The following is a 17,708-nucleotide window of genomic DNA, read 5'->3' as shown; positions in this document are numbered from 1 at the left end:
TTGTTCGATCTCTTTTTTTTTTTTTGAGAATAAGAATTCTTTATTGAAAATAACCAAGATTACATAATATGGGAATGACCGGTGGTGGACGTGAACTCCCCACTCTCCTCCCTAAAAACCAAACTAGTTACGAGACTATCATCAAGAATGACATCCATGAGCCAAAAGAGCTCAACCCCTAACCAATCATATCGCCCAACCTTACAGGCTACAGATAATCCCGAGAAACTCGATAACACCTCATAGACAACAGCCAGAGAAACCGACGCCCTCTTCCACACTGCGTCCCAATGAAACCATACCACATGCAAGGATGCTTGTTAGCATATTGACCATAAGATAAAACCGAAAATAAACCAACTCGTCCCCAGGAAAGACACCACATCTATGGCACATCAATTTGACCCAACCCTAGCTCAAACGAGTAAGGACCAACTATTGACCAAAGTAACCTAACCAACAACCTAACTAAAAACAAGACTCTAACCAAAAGAAAATAGTCGCCGCCACAGTACTCCTCATCCTTCTCATTAGGTGACCTACCGGCAGGCCACCACCGCAGCCCCATGTCTTCGAGCTCCCTAGGTCGAAGGTGCCCGAACCATACAGCAAACCACACCAAATCTATCACCAAGAAATCGATGAAAGAATCACTGTGCCTTACCTCCGCCATGCCCACCAACTTGAAAGCCTAGATCCACTACAGCTGCCACCTCCATCTAGCGACCCACCGTAGATTAGAAGTCAGCACCATACGATCCATGGTATGTCGCTGCCATGATATGGCCTCTGACCACTTTCTCCGAGTCGACCGCCACCCATCCGTCTTCTACACTGACGACGCCACCTGAGAGGAGCGAAGAAAAGCACCCAACCTTGATCAGCGAAACGAAGAATAGAGTAGGACCCCTGAGATCCCAAGACCCCGTCCGGCAACACCCACCACTTGTCGATGAGGCAAGGAGCCACGGCCGACGTGCACGGCCGACGTGGAGGCACTGCCGGACAGGTTGACAAATTTCGTTAACTTTCTCCAACCCTAGTTCTCTCTTGTTGAACATCTTTCATTATGGTAGAGGGCTCGTTTGACCGTTCGATCTCTTTCTTAAAATTAAAAAAATAATAATAATAACTATATGTAATTTATGGAGATTAAAAGCAGACAAAACATAATTGAGGCCAACAATCATTTTTCAAATGATAGGGAGCCTTAATGAGGCCTAAAATTTGTGACCTCAATCCTAACTGTTATGTAATGTAAGCAAATACAAAATTTTATTTTCAATTCCACATAATATATCTTACCAAATCAAGATCTCGCAACACCAAATTTTACCATTTTATATTTCTTTTTTAGATGTTGGAAGGTGAATCAATGATATTAATGAATTTAATTATGTGACGCAAAAAATATTGCGTGTTAATAACAACCATTAATTATGTATTAAATTAAGGGATATATCTACAGATTCTTTGACCAATATTTTTCTTCATTTAATTAAATTCTTTCCCATAAATTTTCTTTCCAAATAGTATTAATATAATGAATTAGGTGACAGGAATTAGACATTAACTTTTCTATTTAAATATTAATTAATTTCGTCTAAAAAAAAAGTATTAATAAATTAAATTTGGAAAATACATATGTCCAAACTAAGAGGTAAGAAAATATTCTATGTTAGTAGCAGTCATTCATTATCATCTACAATGTACATATAAGGAAAAAGTAATAAACTCAAATATAACGTTCAAATATATATAATTTTTTTTGGATGATACACACACACACACAGTCTTTCTATGCTAAGAACCTCCTTAGATTTTTAAAATATAAGGATTTCCTTGAATAGACTCACTTTTCGATTGCATATCTACATCTTAACTGTTCATGAGTTTTTAGGTACATATGAGTAGATCATCTCTGCAAATTTTCAGCCAAATTGATAATCATTAAAGCATTCAAAACTGTGATTTACAAATATGAACACAAACGGTTGAGGTTGGACAGATTCAGTTTGTTCATTGATTTAATCTAGGTACATATGAGTAGATCATCTCTGCAAATTTTCAGCCAAATTGATAATCATTAAAGCATTCAAAACTGTGATTTACAATTATGAACACAAACGGTTGAGGTTGGACAGATTCAGTTTGTTCATTGATTTAATCTAGTTTGATAACGATCATTAATTTAGCTGAAAATTTACTGAAGTGATCTATATATTAGGACCTAAAAACTGAACGGTCGACATGTGGATATGCGATCGAAAAGTGAGTCTATTCAAGGAAATTCTTAGATTTTAAAATCTAAGGAGATCCTCAGCATAGAAAGACTGTGTGTTGTGTATAGACAAATGAATATATATTTTTCACATTATATTCTCATAATTTGCAAGAACTCAACAAACTTTGAATTCATATACATGTGTTATGCAAATCTATTGATCAAATTACATGAGATATTTTCTATTCTTGATTGAAGAAAAAAAAATTGTTGTCTAAATCTAAGCATGAGTGTATTGAAAAGAAAAAAAAAACTTTTTTTTTTAAAAGCCATAATAATTTAGAGCAATTAGATTGTGGAATGATAAGATGATTTTTTTTTTTCATTTTTTTTTTCAAATATTACATGACATGATTTGGTAAATAGGTAATGTATGTGTGCGGGTGACATGCATGACACCTAAAATTGATACCACAAATCTTAGACCTCATTGAGGCCAACAATCATTTTCCAACATAATTATACAACTAAATTTTAACAAGAAGCGTTACAAAAGATTTATTCAGACAAACATGCTTGCCTTGTTATTGTACCAAAGTGGGCATCAGTGCCCCTACATGACTAAAAGGCAAAGGAAGACAGACTTCAAACAAACAACATTAAGACCACTAAAACAAAGCACAAGAATAATTATCTTATGCACATTGAAAACCAGGAGGGACAGTTTTCTGGCAAGCACTAACAAGTAAGCTTAAAGCAATTGGCACGTCCAAGTTAATACCAAGCACATTGGCCTTAAGCGCGGTGCAAAGACAAAGAGCAGCCTGTGAATCAGCCAAGCCTTCAAGCAGTGCACAGCAGGGACTGGTTTCTGGCGATCCAATTTGAAGGTCCACAAGCCCCAGAAGGTTTGCGCAAACCCCTAACTTCAACGTGTCTCTCGGGCAAGTTTCCATAGCCGGTGCTGATGCTGGTGTTATTGGTGATGGTGCCAGTGTTGGTGGTGCTGGTATTATTGGTGTAGGTGCCAGTGTTAGTGGTGCTGGTGATGGTGTTATTGGTGTTGGTGCCGGTGTTAGTGTTGGTAGTGCTGACGGTGGTATTATTGGTGTTGGTGCTAGTGTTGGTGGTGCTGGTATCATTGGTGTTGGTGTAGGTGTTAATGGTGCTGGTGCTATTGGTGTTGGTGTCGGTGTTATTGGTGCTAGTGTTGGTGGTGTTGGTGCTTGTGCCGGTGTCGATGGTGCTAATGCTGGTGTTGGTGCCGGGGTCAGTGGTGCTAGTGCTGGTGCTGGTGGTGCCGGTGCTAGTACTGTCGATGTTGGTGCCAGTGTTAGTGGTGATGGTGCTGGTGTTATTGATGTTGGTGCCGGTGTTGGGCATGGTTGTGGTGTTGGTGGTGGTGGTGTGGGGCATGGTGGTGGTGTTGGTGGTGGTTTTGGAGGTTCTGGTGCAGGTTTGCATGTACCGCAAGCACTGGAGAATGTTGAAGAGCAGAGAAGGACTGAATAGATGAGAAGGGTTGCAGAGAGCTTGGTAGAAGAAGCCATTGCTAGGGTTTAGGTGGGATATATGAGAGGTTGTTTGGGTGCTTCATTGGAGGGAGGGGGTGCCTTGTTTTATAGGGGCGCAGATTGTGATGTTACTGTTATGGGAAACTGATTGACTGGAAGAGAGTGAAATTGGTTTTTTTTTTTTTTTGGTGAATAGAAAGGAGTGAAATTGAGAGATAAGTAATACTGTACGTACCTGCGTGAAGATCTTGTAAGTTAGTGCAGGTCGATAAAGTGAAGCAATGAAATTTGTGTCTCGTCTTAGTCGACTAGCTTGTTATAGTTCCCAAAATATATATTCAGATTCACTTTTCTGCTACCATCGAAAAAAGTCAAAAACCCAACTTCACCACCCAATTAACACCTGCCACGTTGTTCATCCCCTCCTCCTTCACTCATCCACGTACCACCACGCCTCTGATACGAGTCATATGACTGAAAATCCATTAGCCCTCGTAGGTCTTAACCCTCAAACACCACCCAAAAGATCCCGGAATCCACCCTTTTCTACTTCGAGGCCTCCAGCAATTCCGAAGTCCGGAACCGCATGGTCTCCGACCTCACAAAATCAAATAAGACCGTCATCTTCTGCGCACTAGGAGGTTGAGATACTGTTGGGGTTGTGGTGGTGGTAGCTCCCATATTTTCATTTGCACAATAGGAAACATAGATCTAAACTAGGGAAATTATCCTCCAATATACCAATGCATCTTCTCTCTTTCCGGTAGTTGAGCAAATTTGGACAGAGAGAGTTCTCTGTTTCTCGTGTTAGCCTAGATTATTATTATTTATTTATTTTGGCTATACCATATTGATTTCCTGCCCAAGTTGGTTCCTGCTGCTGATAAGAGATATAACAGAACAGAGAATTTGGAGGAAGAAATATGGGTCTGATCGATCGGGGGCTCTGTTTCTGAAAAAAAGAAAGGAAAAAAAGAACGAAAAACTGCTATGGTGGATGGCATTTACACAGATAGATTGTGTTCTGAATTGAATCCAGTATATTGATTGTGCTAGTGGGTTTTGAATCTTTCTCTAAAACGTATTTTGTTTCTATATCTTAGATTTGTCCAATGTTTTTCCGGTAACACTCCGTGTGTGCTCTTCAAGTCTTCATCAAGCGTAATACCCCGAAAAGGAAACGACGAAGGCAAATATTGGAATGGAATCAAATAATGAATATTAAATAAAAAACAACAGCAACACCAATTTTGGTGGTTGTGCAGGAAAATGACCTACAAAGTCGGTAATAGCAAGCAAATGGTACTGGGGTATCATCACTATTATTTTGTGTATTTTGTTCTGTAATGGGATATTTTCTTGTATGTACAGCTTCTGGCTAGGTTGAGACAAAGATGAAGATAACCACTTTTGGCTTCTGGTGTTCTTATTTTCTTGTATTTTGTTCTGTCATGGGGTATTCTGTCAAATACTCGAATCAAATTCACATGGGATTGATACAACTGTCGGAGGCTTGGGAGTTTACAAATGACCAATGCCCAGTGGGAAAGCTTACTCTGACGCAATGAACATTGCAGATTAAATACTTGTCTACTGACTTGAGACTTGAGATGTTGTGTTGTAACATTTTTTTTTTATCACAATGAATGACTTTATTAATCTTAGAAAAGATTATAATACTGCGGAGATAATTAGCTCCCATTAGGGAACCTCCACTAATACCTCAAGCCCCATCACAAGCCCCATCAAATACTAGCCTACTCAAACCATCCATTCTACTATTTTCTAACTGAACCTCATCCTCCAAATTCCTGGTGTTTGAGCCCAAAAGTAATTTTGGCAAGATCCTCTAGTGGATTTAGCATAGCAGGCCGATACCGGCGGCCCAAAAATAAGCCTGCTTGGATTTGGGTTACAGCTTCGCCCATTCCGTAATCCATAAGGAAAACGAAACCTTATTGGAGTCAAGTAGCAGAGATTGAATAGGAAACTTCAATCAATAATCCTTCTATGGCAAGGAACAGTCGAAACCCTAGTTATAAATACTAGGTTTCAAGGACAAAGGAAGGACCTCTCTCGAATCAATCAATCCCAGCGATTACAAAGCCTCCCCGGAGCAAACCTTCAACCTCGTTGAAACCCGGTGACCGCGCGCCAGTCCTAGTCTCCCCGCGAGCCGACTGTCAGCCTCACCAGATCAACCCGGCGACCGTGCTTCCAGTCCTAGTCTCCTCGCGAGCCGACTGCTAGTACTACTGCCACCGATACAACCAGCGAAGCAAGGGTAACGCCCTCGTAACCCAGTGAAGCTAAAGTCACGCTTTAGCAAAACCCATGCTTTCTCACAACTTCCCAGTGATTGCTCTGCTTAGTCTACAACACTAAGTATCGATACGGTGAATGCGAAGAGATCACAACCAAAGTCCTTATCCGTAAGGCAAAAGTCCTTTCTCGGAAGGCTAGAGAAGAACCTTGTGGCGAGGTTGGTGCTCTCTTCGTCCACAACCGCTTGAAGAAGAAGTCAGGTCAAGGGACTCCCCCGACGACTGCACCCCACGGTGCTGGCACGCCTGCGCACACTCGCTCAAAAGAGACAGTTTGCAAGCCAACTGGTTTTGGAGCCAAACATTTTGGCACGCCCAGTGGGACCTACAATAGTGTTTCTTCGTGAACGTAACCATTGGGCAGTCTAGCGAAAACCCTTACCAAAAGGTTTACGCTAACTGCTCAAAACACAAGACCTCCAGTTACAGACCGCACTCTCGCGCGGACTGTAGTGGTCTTTCTGAAGAACAAGTGACTCAATGATTTTCTGATCCTGCTCAATCATCCAACATGTCAATTGAACGGGAAGAGAATCACCCGGTCACTACTGAGGGCCCGAGTGTTACTGCTCATCAGGCCAGCGAGCCTGTTATCCCTACCGCTGTTCCTAATACAGTGGAAAGTGGAGGAAGAGAGGCTTTCGTCGCGAAGCCTATTCCAGAAGGAGCGACCTCGGAGGTGAGGTTCGCGATCATCATGGAGAACATTGAAAATCATCGCAAGAAGATAGCCGCTGATTTTGAAAGGGAAACCGCGAAGACAGACCGGCTCATGCGCGAGTTAGACCAACGCATCACCCGACATGCAGCAGATACCCAAAACAGATCGCACAATCAGAAAGTGCAGTAAGGGCTCATGTCACGGGTGTCGCTAGTGAGCAGAATCAGTGCCAAAAAGAAATCCTGGAGGCCATCGCGAACCAAACCAAGCAGACTGCATTAGATATGGCAGGTCTTCACAAGGATGGCGCTAGCCTCGCAACCGAGGTGGCCATGCAGAGAGCCGAGCTGAACCAGGCAAAAGACGTGCTGAACAAGGCTTTAGGAGACCCTAATGCTCTCCTCGGTTCACTTGGCCAGCCATTTGGCTCTAGCAAGTACGTGCCGCCTAATCAGCGAGAGAAAGCTAGCAGCAGCACTGCTACACCGGCCGCAACCGTTGGCGCTACGCCACAGAAAGGCAAAGAACAAGCTCTGGTTATCGGTGGCAACAAAGAGAAAGTCACCTCGGTAGACGGACAGACCACCAAGCAGAAGCATCAGACACCGAGAGTCGGTGGAACCGCATCTGGTTCTACCACCTTTGTTCAATATGACAGCGACGGGGCCGAAAACGTATATCAGGAACTGCCAGGAAGCTATTATGGTATTGACCAGGCGGGTAACCCAATTAAGATAACAGCCTTGGCAAAAGAAAAGCCCATACCAGCATTAACTCTTCAGCAACCAGCTACAACCCACGTTGTACATGTAGAAGAAGGGGCAGGAACTCTGAACCAAGCACTACCCTTACAGGCTGCTCGCCATACTGTGGCAACACCTCCTCCTCCACCTCCGGGTCCGGAGTATGTGAGACGTGAAGAGGTTGAGGAGATGATCAGGCTGGCTAACCCCAGAACCCAAGTGGATGAGGTCTATGAGGGACCTTTCCCACCGCATGTAATGCTCGCACCCTTTCCCAGGGGTTATAAAAATATCATTTTTTCTACTTTTTCAGGAGAAGACACAGAGAATGCGGCTACCCATCTGGCCAGGTTTAGGGTACAATGTGGCCAGTACGAGAATGATGACATCCTTAAATGCAGGATCTTTGGCACTTCTCTTTCAGGAGCTGCCTTTAGGTGGTTTTCGAAGCTTCGACCGGGAACCGTAGCAGATTGGCCCGCGATGGAGAAATTATTCAGAGAAACCTTCGGAGCCATTGAGCCTGAAGTCGACTTGGCTTCTCTCACTCAGATGGCCCAGCAGCCTACAGAGTCCGCGGTGGCTTATCTTCAGCGCTTCCAAATCCAGAAAGCCAAGCTGAACGTCATCCTGCCTGAGAAAGAGTTAGTCAAGTTGGCGGTCAAGGGTTTGGAACCGCGTCAATGAAAGAAGCAGCATGGCAGCATGATCCAGTCAATGGGAGAACTCATCACAGAGGTAGGCAGCTTTGAACATCTCCTCAGAGAAACAGACGCCAGAAAGAATGCATCTAAAGGGACATATGTGCCAGGAAAACATCGCACTGTAGCGGCCCTGAGCTACCAGCTGGCCACCTATGACCCTTACTACCATCACCACAGTGAAGAGTTGGTTCAGGATGACGAAGAGGAAGATGAGAATGATATCGCTGCTTATGAGCTGACCGGGAGGAAGAATCTAGCCATGAAGCAACTGAAGATTTCCAAGGAACCTGTCAAGCTCAAATCAATGGCCTTCACCAAACCTGAGTTCGCGACATATACTTACGATGCCAATAAGGCACATGAGATTTTGGATGAGATGATTGTCGCGAAGATGGTGAAGACTGATTTTGGACCTTTTCCTATACCAGACCAGCTGAAAAGGAAGAAGTATTGCAAATTCCACAACTTGTGGAACCACAATACCGCAGACTGTGTGAAGCTCAAAGATCAGATTCAGGTATGGTTTAATAATGGCAGTTTGCAGGTGGAAGCCCCAGTAACGGCGGCAGCGCTCGTAGACTTAAACCCTTTTCCCGACACTAGGATCAACATGGTCGATGTGAGCTGGGCTAAGCAGAATCAGAGGAAAACGACCTTGGATTTGAGAACCAAGGGGAGCGAAGGAAAATCTGCCGAGGGTGAAACCCCTGCAAAGCAGAAGGCTACAGCGACTGGAAAAGCCTCACCCGTGATCCTATGCTCGCGATGTAAAGAAGAGTGTGGCATCCAAGTGTCACATGAAGAGGTCGAGCAGACATTTCGTTTTAGCTCTCTCCCGCCCATTAAGTGGGTCTCACCATCGCGGAACTATCAGCTTTCTAGCCCAAGAGGAAAAGAGAAAATGGAGTCACCACCATCCCCAAAAGACTCCAACTTATTCAGGAAACTGAAAACAGCCGCGGTCGATCAGAAACAAGCGGAGAAGACCACGAACGAACGAAAGGACGTTCTAACCAAGCCCTACATCCCACCTGCTCCAGCTGCCACCATCAAGGAAGGAAAGTGGTACACTAGGGAAGGCAGTGGAAATAAGCTCTTCCAGGAAAAGGAAACTGCAACGCACGTTCGGGGAAGCCAAGCGCTCTCTAGAGGCTCTGGATCAGGGCTTGATCAAGCCTTCGCAATTGGTCAAATCACCGGAGCAGTATCAGAAGGAAATGGAGGCACTTGCTGCCAAACCATTAGTGGCTCCCCGCAGCCTTCAGAAACAAGCAACAGGGGCAGATAAGCCCAGTGTTTTTTGCAGGATCACCGAAGAAAGGATACCTCTGCCAGCTCGAAACGAGAGTACGCCGACAAGGCAACCTCATGTCAGGGGCAGGTTATTCCGTGAAGAACCAGAAACTAAATCTTCGGTTTTTGAGAGATTGGGGGGCAAGGATAGGACCGCCAATACTTTACAATGGAGACCAAAAAGAGTCCAGAGTGTAGTGGTCGCTTCCTCCAAGGTAAGCGCAGAAGGAGAGCCGAAGCCAGACTCACCCAAGCAGACACTTGTGATACAAGAGCCCGAGTAGTGTGAGGTGACAGGCCTTACAGAGGAGTCGTTAGTAGATCGATTGGTTAAGCTGTTCAATACTGACATACCCGTCAACGAACCCAAGCTTAATCTGGAAGATGATATGGAAGAGATAGATATGACTGACATGTCTTGCAACATGGTTTACGTACTCCCCGCGCGGTATGCACTGCCGGTCATGGCTCAGGACTGCATTGACGCTGAAGAAAGTAGTTTGCAACCCTTGCAGATCACGTCGGCAGTCACGACGCCTGTGAACGGAGTTGTGCTTCTAGAAACAGGGGAGGCTCACAGCACCGAGTTCTTCATGAGTTTCACCAAGCCAACACCTGCTATGGTCCAACATATGCGACCTCTGTATATCACAGCAGAAGTGAGCGGCACCAAGGTTAGCAAGATCATGGTTGACACGGGAGTGGCTGTTAATGTTATTACTACCAGGACCATGCACTTGCTCGGAATCAAGAGGGAGAAGATCCAGTCCACATCCCTTACGCTCAAGAACTTCGCAGGGACTGTGACAAAAACCTTGGGATTACTTTTCCTGCGCATCAAGGTAGGCCCTGCTGAGGGGGTTTACGCTTTCTTTGTGACGGATTGCTATGCAGCCTACAATGCTATCTTGAGCCGAGACTGGATCCATAGGAGCTATTGTGTTCCGTCAACTCTTCATCAAGAGCTCGTTATGTGGAACAGGAAGACAGATAAGGCAGAGGTGATTAAAGCAGACCCTCGGCCATTCCCTGTTTCCGCGAATTATGTAGATGCCAGGTATTATTTGGAGCCTATCACTCCATTGCAGGTCGGTGGCATCGATGACAAAGGCCGCCCCACAGGGGTGACGGCCTCTAAATTGGCACAGTGGGGGCTCACGCTCGCAAAAGAAGGCTTGGAAAGGCCTGGCCACGCTGTGCCCAAACCTTTAAGCGATTAATGGATTACGACCTTCCAAAGGAAGGGATAGAGGCCTTTCACTCGCTGTATGAAAGATTATCGTCATACTTAGTGGAAAAAGAGGCCTATGATCGGATCGCAACCTTAGAGGCCGTGAATGAGACACTCTCTGACCAGGAACAGGATGAGGAGATTAATATTCAGCTCGGCCCAGCAGCGCTGGATGATACACCTCCTAAAGTCAGAGATCCTACCGAGAAGATCAATCTCGGAACAGCTGATGAGCCTATTGAAGTAGTCATCAGCTCATACTTAGAGCCTAGCGAGAAACAGAGGCTCATTGCTCTATTACATAAATTCAAAGACTGCTTCGCGGAGAAGTATGAGGACATGCCTGGCCTGTCACCGAACTTGGTTTGCCATCAACTGCCAACACTCCCTAACAAGAGGCCTGTGAAACAAGAGCCGCGAAGAATGAACTCAGAAACCCAAGTCCTAGTCAAAAAGGAGGTCGAAAAAATGCATAAGTCAGGCATTATCAGAGTGGCCAAGTACAATCAGTGGCTATCTAATATAGTGCCTGTCCGCAAGAAGAATGGCAAGATGAAGGTATGCGTTCACTACAGAGACCTTAATGTCGCTACACCTTAAGACGTCTACCCCATGCCGGTCGCGGATATGTTAGTAGACGCCGTTGCAGGACATGAATTGTTGTCCTTCATGGACGGCACCGCAGGGTATCACTAGATTCCAGTCGCCGAAGAAGATAGACATAAAACCGAGTTCCGCTGTCCTGGCTTTGCGGGTGTCTTTGAATATGTTGTTATGCCTTTTGGACTGAAAAATGCCGGAGCAACATATCAGAGAGCCATGAACCTGATCTTCCACGACATACTGGGGAAGATTTTAGAGGTTTACATCGATGACGTAGTGGTAAAGTCTCAGAAGAAAGGTGACCACATCACTGATCTCAGAAAGGTATTCGAGCGCATGCGGCAACACAAGCTCAAGATGAATCCCGCTAAATGCGTTTTTGGAGTTCAAGCAGGCGATTTTCTGGGATTCATTGTCCATCAGAGAGGGATTGAAGTCCCTGAAGACAAGGCGAGCGCAGTCATCAATGCATCTCCCCCGCGAACGAAAAAGGACTTGCAGCGTTTGCTGGGTAAGATCAACTTTCTGAGACGTTTCATCTCTAACTCTGCAGGTAAAATCCAGCCCTTCTCTCCCTTGCTGAGACTGCAGGGTCAGGCTGAGTTTGTGTGGGAGCCTAAACATCAACAGGCTTTCGACAGAATCAAAGCCTACCTAGCAAGTCCGCCTGTGCTTGTTCCCCCGAGAGCTGGATTTCCACTGAAGTTATATATATCAGCAGCTGAGGCGTCCATTGGCAGCCTGCTCGCCCAGGATGATGCGGAAGGTGTTGAGCACGCAACTTTCTACCTCAGCAGGACACTCACAAACTGCGAAACCAGATATACTCCGATGGAAAAGCTGTGCCTTACATTGTACTTCTCCGCCTGTAAGTTGCGGCATTACATGTTATCTTTTACTACCTGCATCATCGCTCAGACCGACTTGGTGAAGTACATGCTATCGCGACTTATCCTGAGAGGCCGCATTGGCAAATGGGTATTGGCCCTGTCCGAGTTCTCGCTACAATACGTTCCCCAGAAAGCAGTGAAAGGACAGGCCATTGCAGACTTTCTGGCACATCACCCTACCTTGGATATCCCGATGGTGAGAGAATTAGAGATAGCGACCATAACTACCACCCGACCAGATTTGGCGTGCATTCTAGAGTACGCCATATAGTATCAAGCCACAGTCTCCTTGCAGCCCTGGGTATTGTTTTTTTATGGTTCAAGAACTGACGCATTAGCCGGAGCAGGAATTGTTCTAGAAAACCCAGCAGGCGATCGTTTCTCTTACTCTTTCCAACTGGAGTTTAAGTGTACAAATAACCAAGCTGAATATGAGGCCTTAATTATTGGCCTAGAAGTCTTACAGGAACTGGGGGTAAGAGATGTTCAAGTCCGCGGCGATTCCCTACTTGTGATAAATCAGCTTCAAGAAAAATATAGATGTGCAAGCTGCTTGCTCGTCCCCTATTTGAATCACCCTATTGAGTTGCTGGATCAGTTTGATGATGTGGGCTTGGAGTACATCCCTCGCGAGCGCAACTTCGCGGCCAATGAACTCGCTCAGTTGGCTACAGGCATCACATTGAAATATGGGGTTCGCGAACGCATTCTGAAAGTTGAACGCCGCACCCTACCTTCATGGCTCTTACGGCCCGATCCTCCTGATGATCCAGTCGTCGCAGTCCTCAAGCCTATTGATGTTGATTGGCGCATTCCATTGATCAATTACCTCAAACAACCAGACCAAACAGCTGACAAGAGGACTCATTTTCTTGCCTTAAATTACTTCCTCAGGGGTAACGAGCTACGTCAGCGTGGAGAGGATGGCATAGACTTTCGATGTGTGTATGGCCACGAAGCAAAACGACTGATGCGCGAAGTACACACATGGATATGCGGCGCCCATCAAGCGGGACCCAAGATGTGATGGCTCATCAGAAGACATGGGTATTATTGGCCTAGCATCTTGAAGGACTATATCGCTTTTGCTAAAGGATGCCAAGATTGTCAAGCACACGTCCGGTCCAGCACATTCCTAATATTCCCATGCAACCTATCATTAAACCTTGGCCAGCACGAGGCTGGGCATTGGACTTGATTGGGATGATTCACCCCCATTCTTCTCTCCAACATAAGTTCATCATGGTGGCTACTGACTTCTTTACCAAGTGGGTTGAAGCTGAACCTTTGAAGGAGGCCTCTGGTGCCACCATCCGCCAGTTCATCTTTCGTAACATTATTTGCAGGTTTGGTATCCCTAAGTGCTCGTTTCAGACCGGGGGGCAGCATTCATGGGAGGTCCTGTTGAGCAACTTATCAATGATTTTGGCATCCAGTTTATCCATAGTACTCCATATTATGCTCAGTCCAACGGTCAGGCGGAAGCCAGCAACAAGATTATTATTACCCTGTTAAAGAAGATGCTGGTAGAAAACCCGCGACAATGGCACGATACTTTGTATGAGACCGTCTGGGCTTACCGCACCTCCAAGAGGAATCCCACTGCTACTACACCCTATGCACTAATGTTTGGTCACGATGCAGTTCTACCCTTGGAAATCAATGTTCATTCCTTACGCGTGCAAGATCAGCACCACTTGATAGGTGAAGATTATGTCCAGGCGATGTGGCAAGAACACGAAGACTTAAGCGAGCAGCGCTTAGTGGCTTTGGATAATTTATTAATGGAAAAACAGCGCATCACCTGCGCCTATGATAAGCGGACACGTGGTCGCAGTTACAAAGAAGGAGACCTGGTCTGGAAAGCAGTCTTGCCCTTTGGCGAGAAATTGACCGGTCTCGGTAAGTGGACTCCTCGCTGGGAAGGACCCTTTATTATCCACCGCATTTTGGAATGTGGAGCTTTTCATCTCAAGGATTTGGATGGCGAAATCCATCGCAATCCCATCAATGGGCGATTCCTGAAAAAATATTACCCTAGTGTTTGGGAGTTCGAAGATCCACCGGATCCACCTTCGTCCCAGACTGGGGGGCAATCATAGTTTTCCTCAGCTCGCATCATCTCTAATGTTTGCTTCGCCTACGAACACTAGGGGGGCAACACTCTATACACTCTGTAACATGAGGCCTTATTTTTGAGGCCTTATCCCTGATTAATTTCCAGGCCTTCTTTTGAGGCCTTATTTTTTGAATAATTTCCATTTTTCCTTGACAATGTGTGTTAAGAATATATATATAGTGGCCTATGCATGAGGCCTTATTTTATAACAATAATTTTTTGCCTATATTCAAAAAGCATTCATTCATAAAGTGGCTTTGCGGCCAAAAGCAATACAGATTGAAACAGTTACACTTGCAATTATAAGGCCAAATATGGCTTTGAAGATCGCGAGAAACATGAAGTTTAAAAGTGGCTAGATCTGGTTGCGGTAAGAAGGATCTGGGCAGTACCGCTGGCACTCTTCCTCTCTTCACCCAGATCCTCCTCCGATCTGAGTCGCCGCTGCTATCGTCGGTACCGGAGGAATAGGGAAGGAAATAATCCATCCCAACCCTTCTAGTTGAATATCCTCCGGGATGGAGTTGGTATCCAGAGCAAGCGCGACTCACAACCACATCTACCTCTAGGGGAAAAACAGAAGCCTCGTAATCAGGCCCCGGAGGTAGACCGTAGAAGAAGAACGGTTGACTTCAAAGTGGCCTTCCGCCCTTCTTCCCCTTGCCCCACGCGGACAATTGAAGGGGATGAATCCCTCAAAATCTGTTTCTGCCGCGTTAGGAGCGTGGCGTGTTCTTCGGTTTAACTGAGACTGGCAAGTTCGTCCAAAGTCCCAGAAACCAAAGACACGCCATTGGACCTGAGATTAGGCCATGAGGCCTACCCAGGTTTTGAGATTAAGCCATGAAGCCTATGAATTTGTGGCTAAGGGTGAGAGCTCGGGAAGAAGATTTTAGAAACTGAAGGAAGAGCAGCAAGGCTTGCGAGGTTATCTCTGGAAAAGACATGATTGCTTAGTTTCCTATTCTCCCAGAGGGCAGGTATTTATAGTGCCAGTCGTAGTAATCCCAACTGTGCGATGGGCAGTTGAAGTACTTTCAACGCCATCAATGAGAGAATCAATGGAATTGAATGCTAGAATCTCGGAAATGAAAGGAATTGAAAACGCGTGGGAAGCGGGGCAGTCTTCAAGGAGATAACCGCCCAAATTGGGGTTATCTTTTCAATAGTTTCGATGTCAGTAACTACTGGAATTAAAGTAATATTTGGGCCAAGCAAAGTGGGCCAAGACATAAATATTAATTATAATATTGTTCATACAAAACAAAAAGGGCCTAAACATAAGAGGCCTAAAGTTTTCGGCCCGCATGGGTCAAGCGAAGTAAATGTTCATCCAGACGAAAACTAGCGTCGGCAGCAGCTCGCTCCGCTTGTCGGGCTGCTTCGCGAGCCTAAGCTAAGTTTTGAGACATCGTTTCGAAGGCCGCTAGGGGTTGCTCTAGCAGAGGTTCCTCATGCTCAAGCCGGGCCGTCACCGCAGTCAATTGGGCTTGCAGTTCCTAGATTTGGGTCCGAAGATGATTCTGTGTGATCCGCAAATCTCTGACGAGGATAGCTCTATCGCCCAAGAAGTCGCGAGATGTCTCTGTCTGTTGTGCAAGGCCCCGATAGTGGGCCTGAGCTTGCCTAGCTTGTGCGGTCGAGGTCGTTCTTTCATTGATCCGCTCAGGAAGGTTTTGTAACAGCTCATATATCTCGGTGAACTCGGCCTCAGTGATAGTTCGCTCGCGGCGAAGAACCATCAAGTACTCCTGCGCTCTGGCGGACGCTCCCGACAGTAAGATGTCAGGGCTCAGAAGTCGTTGTAGCCCATCCTTCGCTTCATCTATAACTCTGGGAGGGGCCACTTCGAGTATGCGAACAAGCCTTTCCAATCTGGAAGGAGGCTCAGGTAGAGGAGCAGCAGCAGCGTGGGCCTCCTGAGGCTCTATAACAGGGACCGCTTCCGGCTCTGGTTCGGCATTCGCTCCCTCTCCCACTTCAGGAACATGGGGGGCAGGCTCCTGGATCACCATATCTTCATGGATCAGCGACAGGTACCTCCGCAACGATAGCTGTTTCCCCGACAGGATCAGGACTCTGTGGGTAAGGAAGAATTATTAGAGTGCACAGAGAATAAAATAAGGACTAAGGCATTATGCTCAGGGGAGAGTGTACCTCTGCGGCCAGAGGCTCGTGCAGGATTGCTATCGGTGCAGGCTCTTGGGCTGCTTCATCAGGAAGGGGATCAAGCGCTATTTGCGTTAAGGGTTGTGCGGCGATCGGTTCCTCAGGCGGCGCGTCTGAAAGGGATATTCCTTCTTCCAATTCGGGCGAACTATTGGCTATGACTTGCACCGGAATTGAGGCCAATTACGCGTCGCTCACGGTGCTGGCAGGAGGTGGAAGATTACTCGAATCCGTGGGTGTTTGGGCCTGCGAGGCAGATGTCCCTTCACCAGTAGCTGAAGAGCCTTCCCCAGCTTGTCCAGAAGACCGGCGACGAACCTGCGAGCAAAGACAGTTATAGGAATTAAAATAAAGGGTGAGTAAATTCTAACGTGGGTTTCCCATCTCTTACCAGTCGATCAGCGATTGGTTCATCCTCTTCCCATGGGTCAGCGCGAGGATCCGACCGGCTGCGCTAGCGAGCCAAAGCAGCGGCGACCTGCCAAAATCAAAGGGTCAGACTTAGCTCATAGAGAAGGCATGATCCTAAGAATAGAGGGTTCTTACGGTCTGCGGATTATCATCGTCAGAGGAGGAATCTTCAACTTCAGGCTCCTCAATCACCGCTTTCTGCTTTCTAGGCTGGCCAGCGGCCGGGGAAGCGCGGATTGTGCGGCTGCCAGAACGTGGCGCGTTTCCCTGATCCAATGAAGGGTGAGTAAAAAAAAAGTAATGAAGAAAGATACATAAGATAGAACTAAGATACTTACCTCCAGAGGGGGTTCGCGGATTACGATACCAGCCTGGGCCGGGCGAGGGGTTCGCGCCGGTTGTGTTGCCGGAAGAGGCTGGGATCGTGTAGCGTCCTCAGAAAAGCGAGCGAGCATTTCAACATCGGCAGGATAGGGGTTTTTCAGTTCTCCGAAGATGGCCGCAAAAAGTTCATCATCCCGCTGAGTCCAGCAATTAACGGAGACCTCTTCCCACCATGCTTCATATCTTTCCTCAGTCCCGTCCACGGCGTCTATAACCTGAGCCCAGTCAGGAAGATCAACCAGTGCGAGCATACTTTGTGCTGGCACAGGCCCAGAAGGGGGCCCGAATCTACGCCAAGAAGTGTTGTAGTTCTAAGCATCGTACAGAGGAAATGGCACCAATTGGACGAGGCCGAATTGGCAAGCGAAATGGTTCAGAGCGTAGAGCTCGTAACTAAGTTCCTCAGCAGTGATCCTGATATCTGAGCAGGAGATCGCG

The 17,708-nt window shown here is 46.3% G+C and overlaps 2 protein-coding genes across 2 annotated transcripts; one reads left to right on the top strand and one right to left on the bottom strand.

Annotated features, from left to right (window-relative positions):
- Positions 1-2,671: 2,671 nt before the first annotated feature.
- Positions 2,672-3,791, bottom strand: LOC112168725 (pEARLI1-like lipid transfer protein 1). The gene has a single exon (XM_040509530.1). It carries the CDS (start codon positions 3,772-3,774, stop codon positions 2,920-2,922), a length of 855 nt encoding a protein of 284 aa, XP_040365464.1. The 5' UTR covers positions 3,775-3,791; the 3' UTR covers positions 2,672-2,919.
- Positions 3,792-13,578: 9,787 nt separating this feature from the next.
- Positions 13,579-14,289, top strand: LOC112171682. Its single transcript, XM_024308827.1, has 2 exons — positions 13,579-13,902; positions 13,984-14,289. Exons 1-2 carry the CDS (start codon positions 13,579-13,581, stop codon positions 14,287-14,289), a joined length of 630 nt encoding a protein of 209 aa, XP_024164595.1.
- The last annotated feature ends 3,419 nt before the right edge of the window (positions 14,290-17,708 follow it).

Source organism: Rosa chinensis, chromosome 6, assembly GCF_002994745.2.
Source record: "Rosa chinensis cultivar Old Blush chromosome 6, RchiOBHm-V2, whole genome shotgun sequence".
Lineage (NCBI taxonomy): Eukaryota > Viridiplantae > Streptophyta > Magnoliopsida > Rosales > Rosaceae > Rosa > Rosa chinensis.
The sequence above is the reverse complement of the archived record's forward strand: the minus strand, read 5'-3'. Positions and strand labels throughout refer to the sequence as shown.

Coding starts and splice junctions, on each gene's coding strand:
- LOC112168725 (XM_040509530.1), bottom strand. CDS start 3,774: ATGGCTTCTTCTACCAAGCTCTCTGCAACCCTTCTCATCTATTCAGTC.
- LOC112171682 (XM_024308827.1), top strand. CDS start 13,579: ATGGGAGGTCCTGTTGAGCAACTTATCAATGATTTTGGCATCCAGTTT. Junction 13,903..13,983: donor ACTTGATAGGTGAAGATTAT/GTCCAGGCGATG, acceptor ATGGAAAAACAG/CGCATCACCTGCGCCTATGA.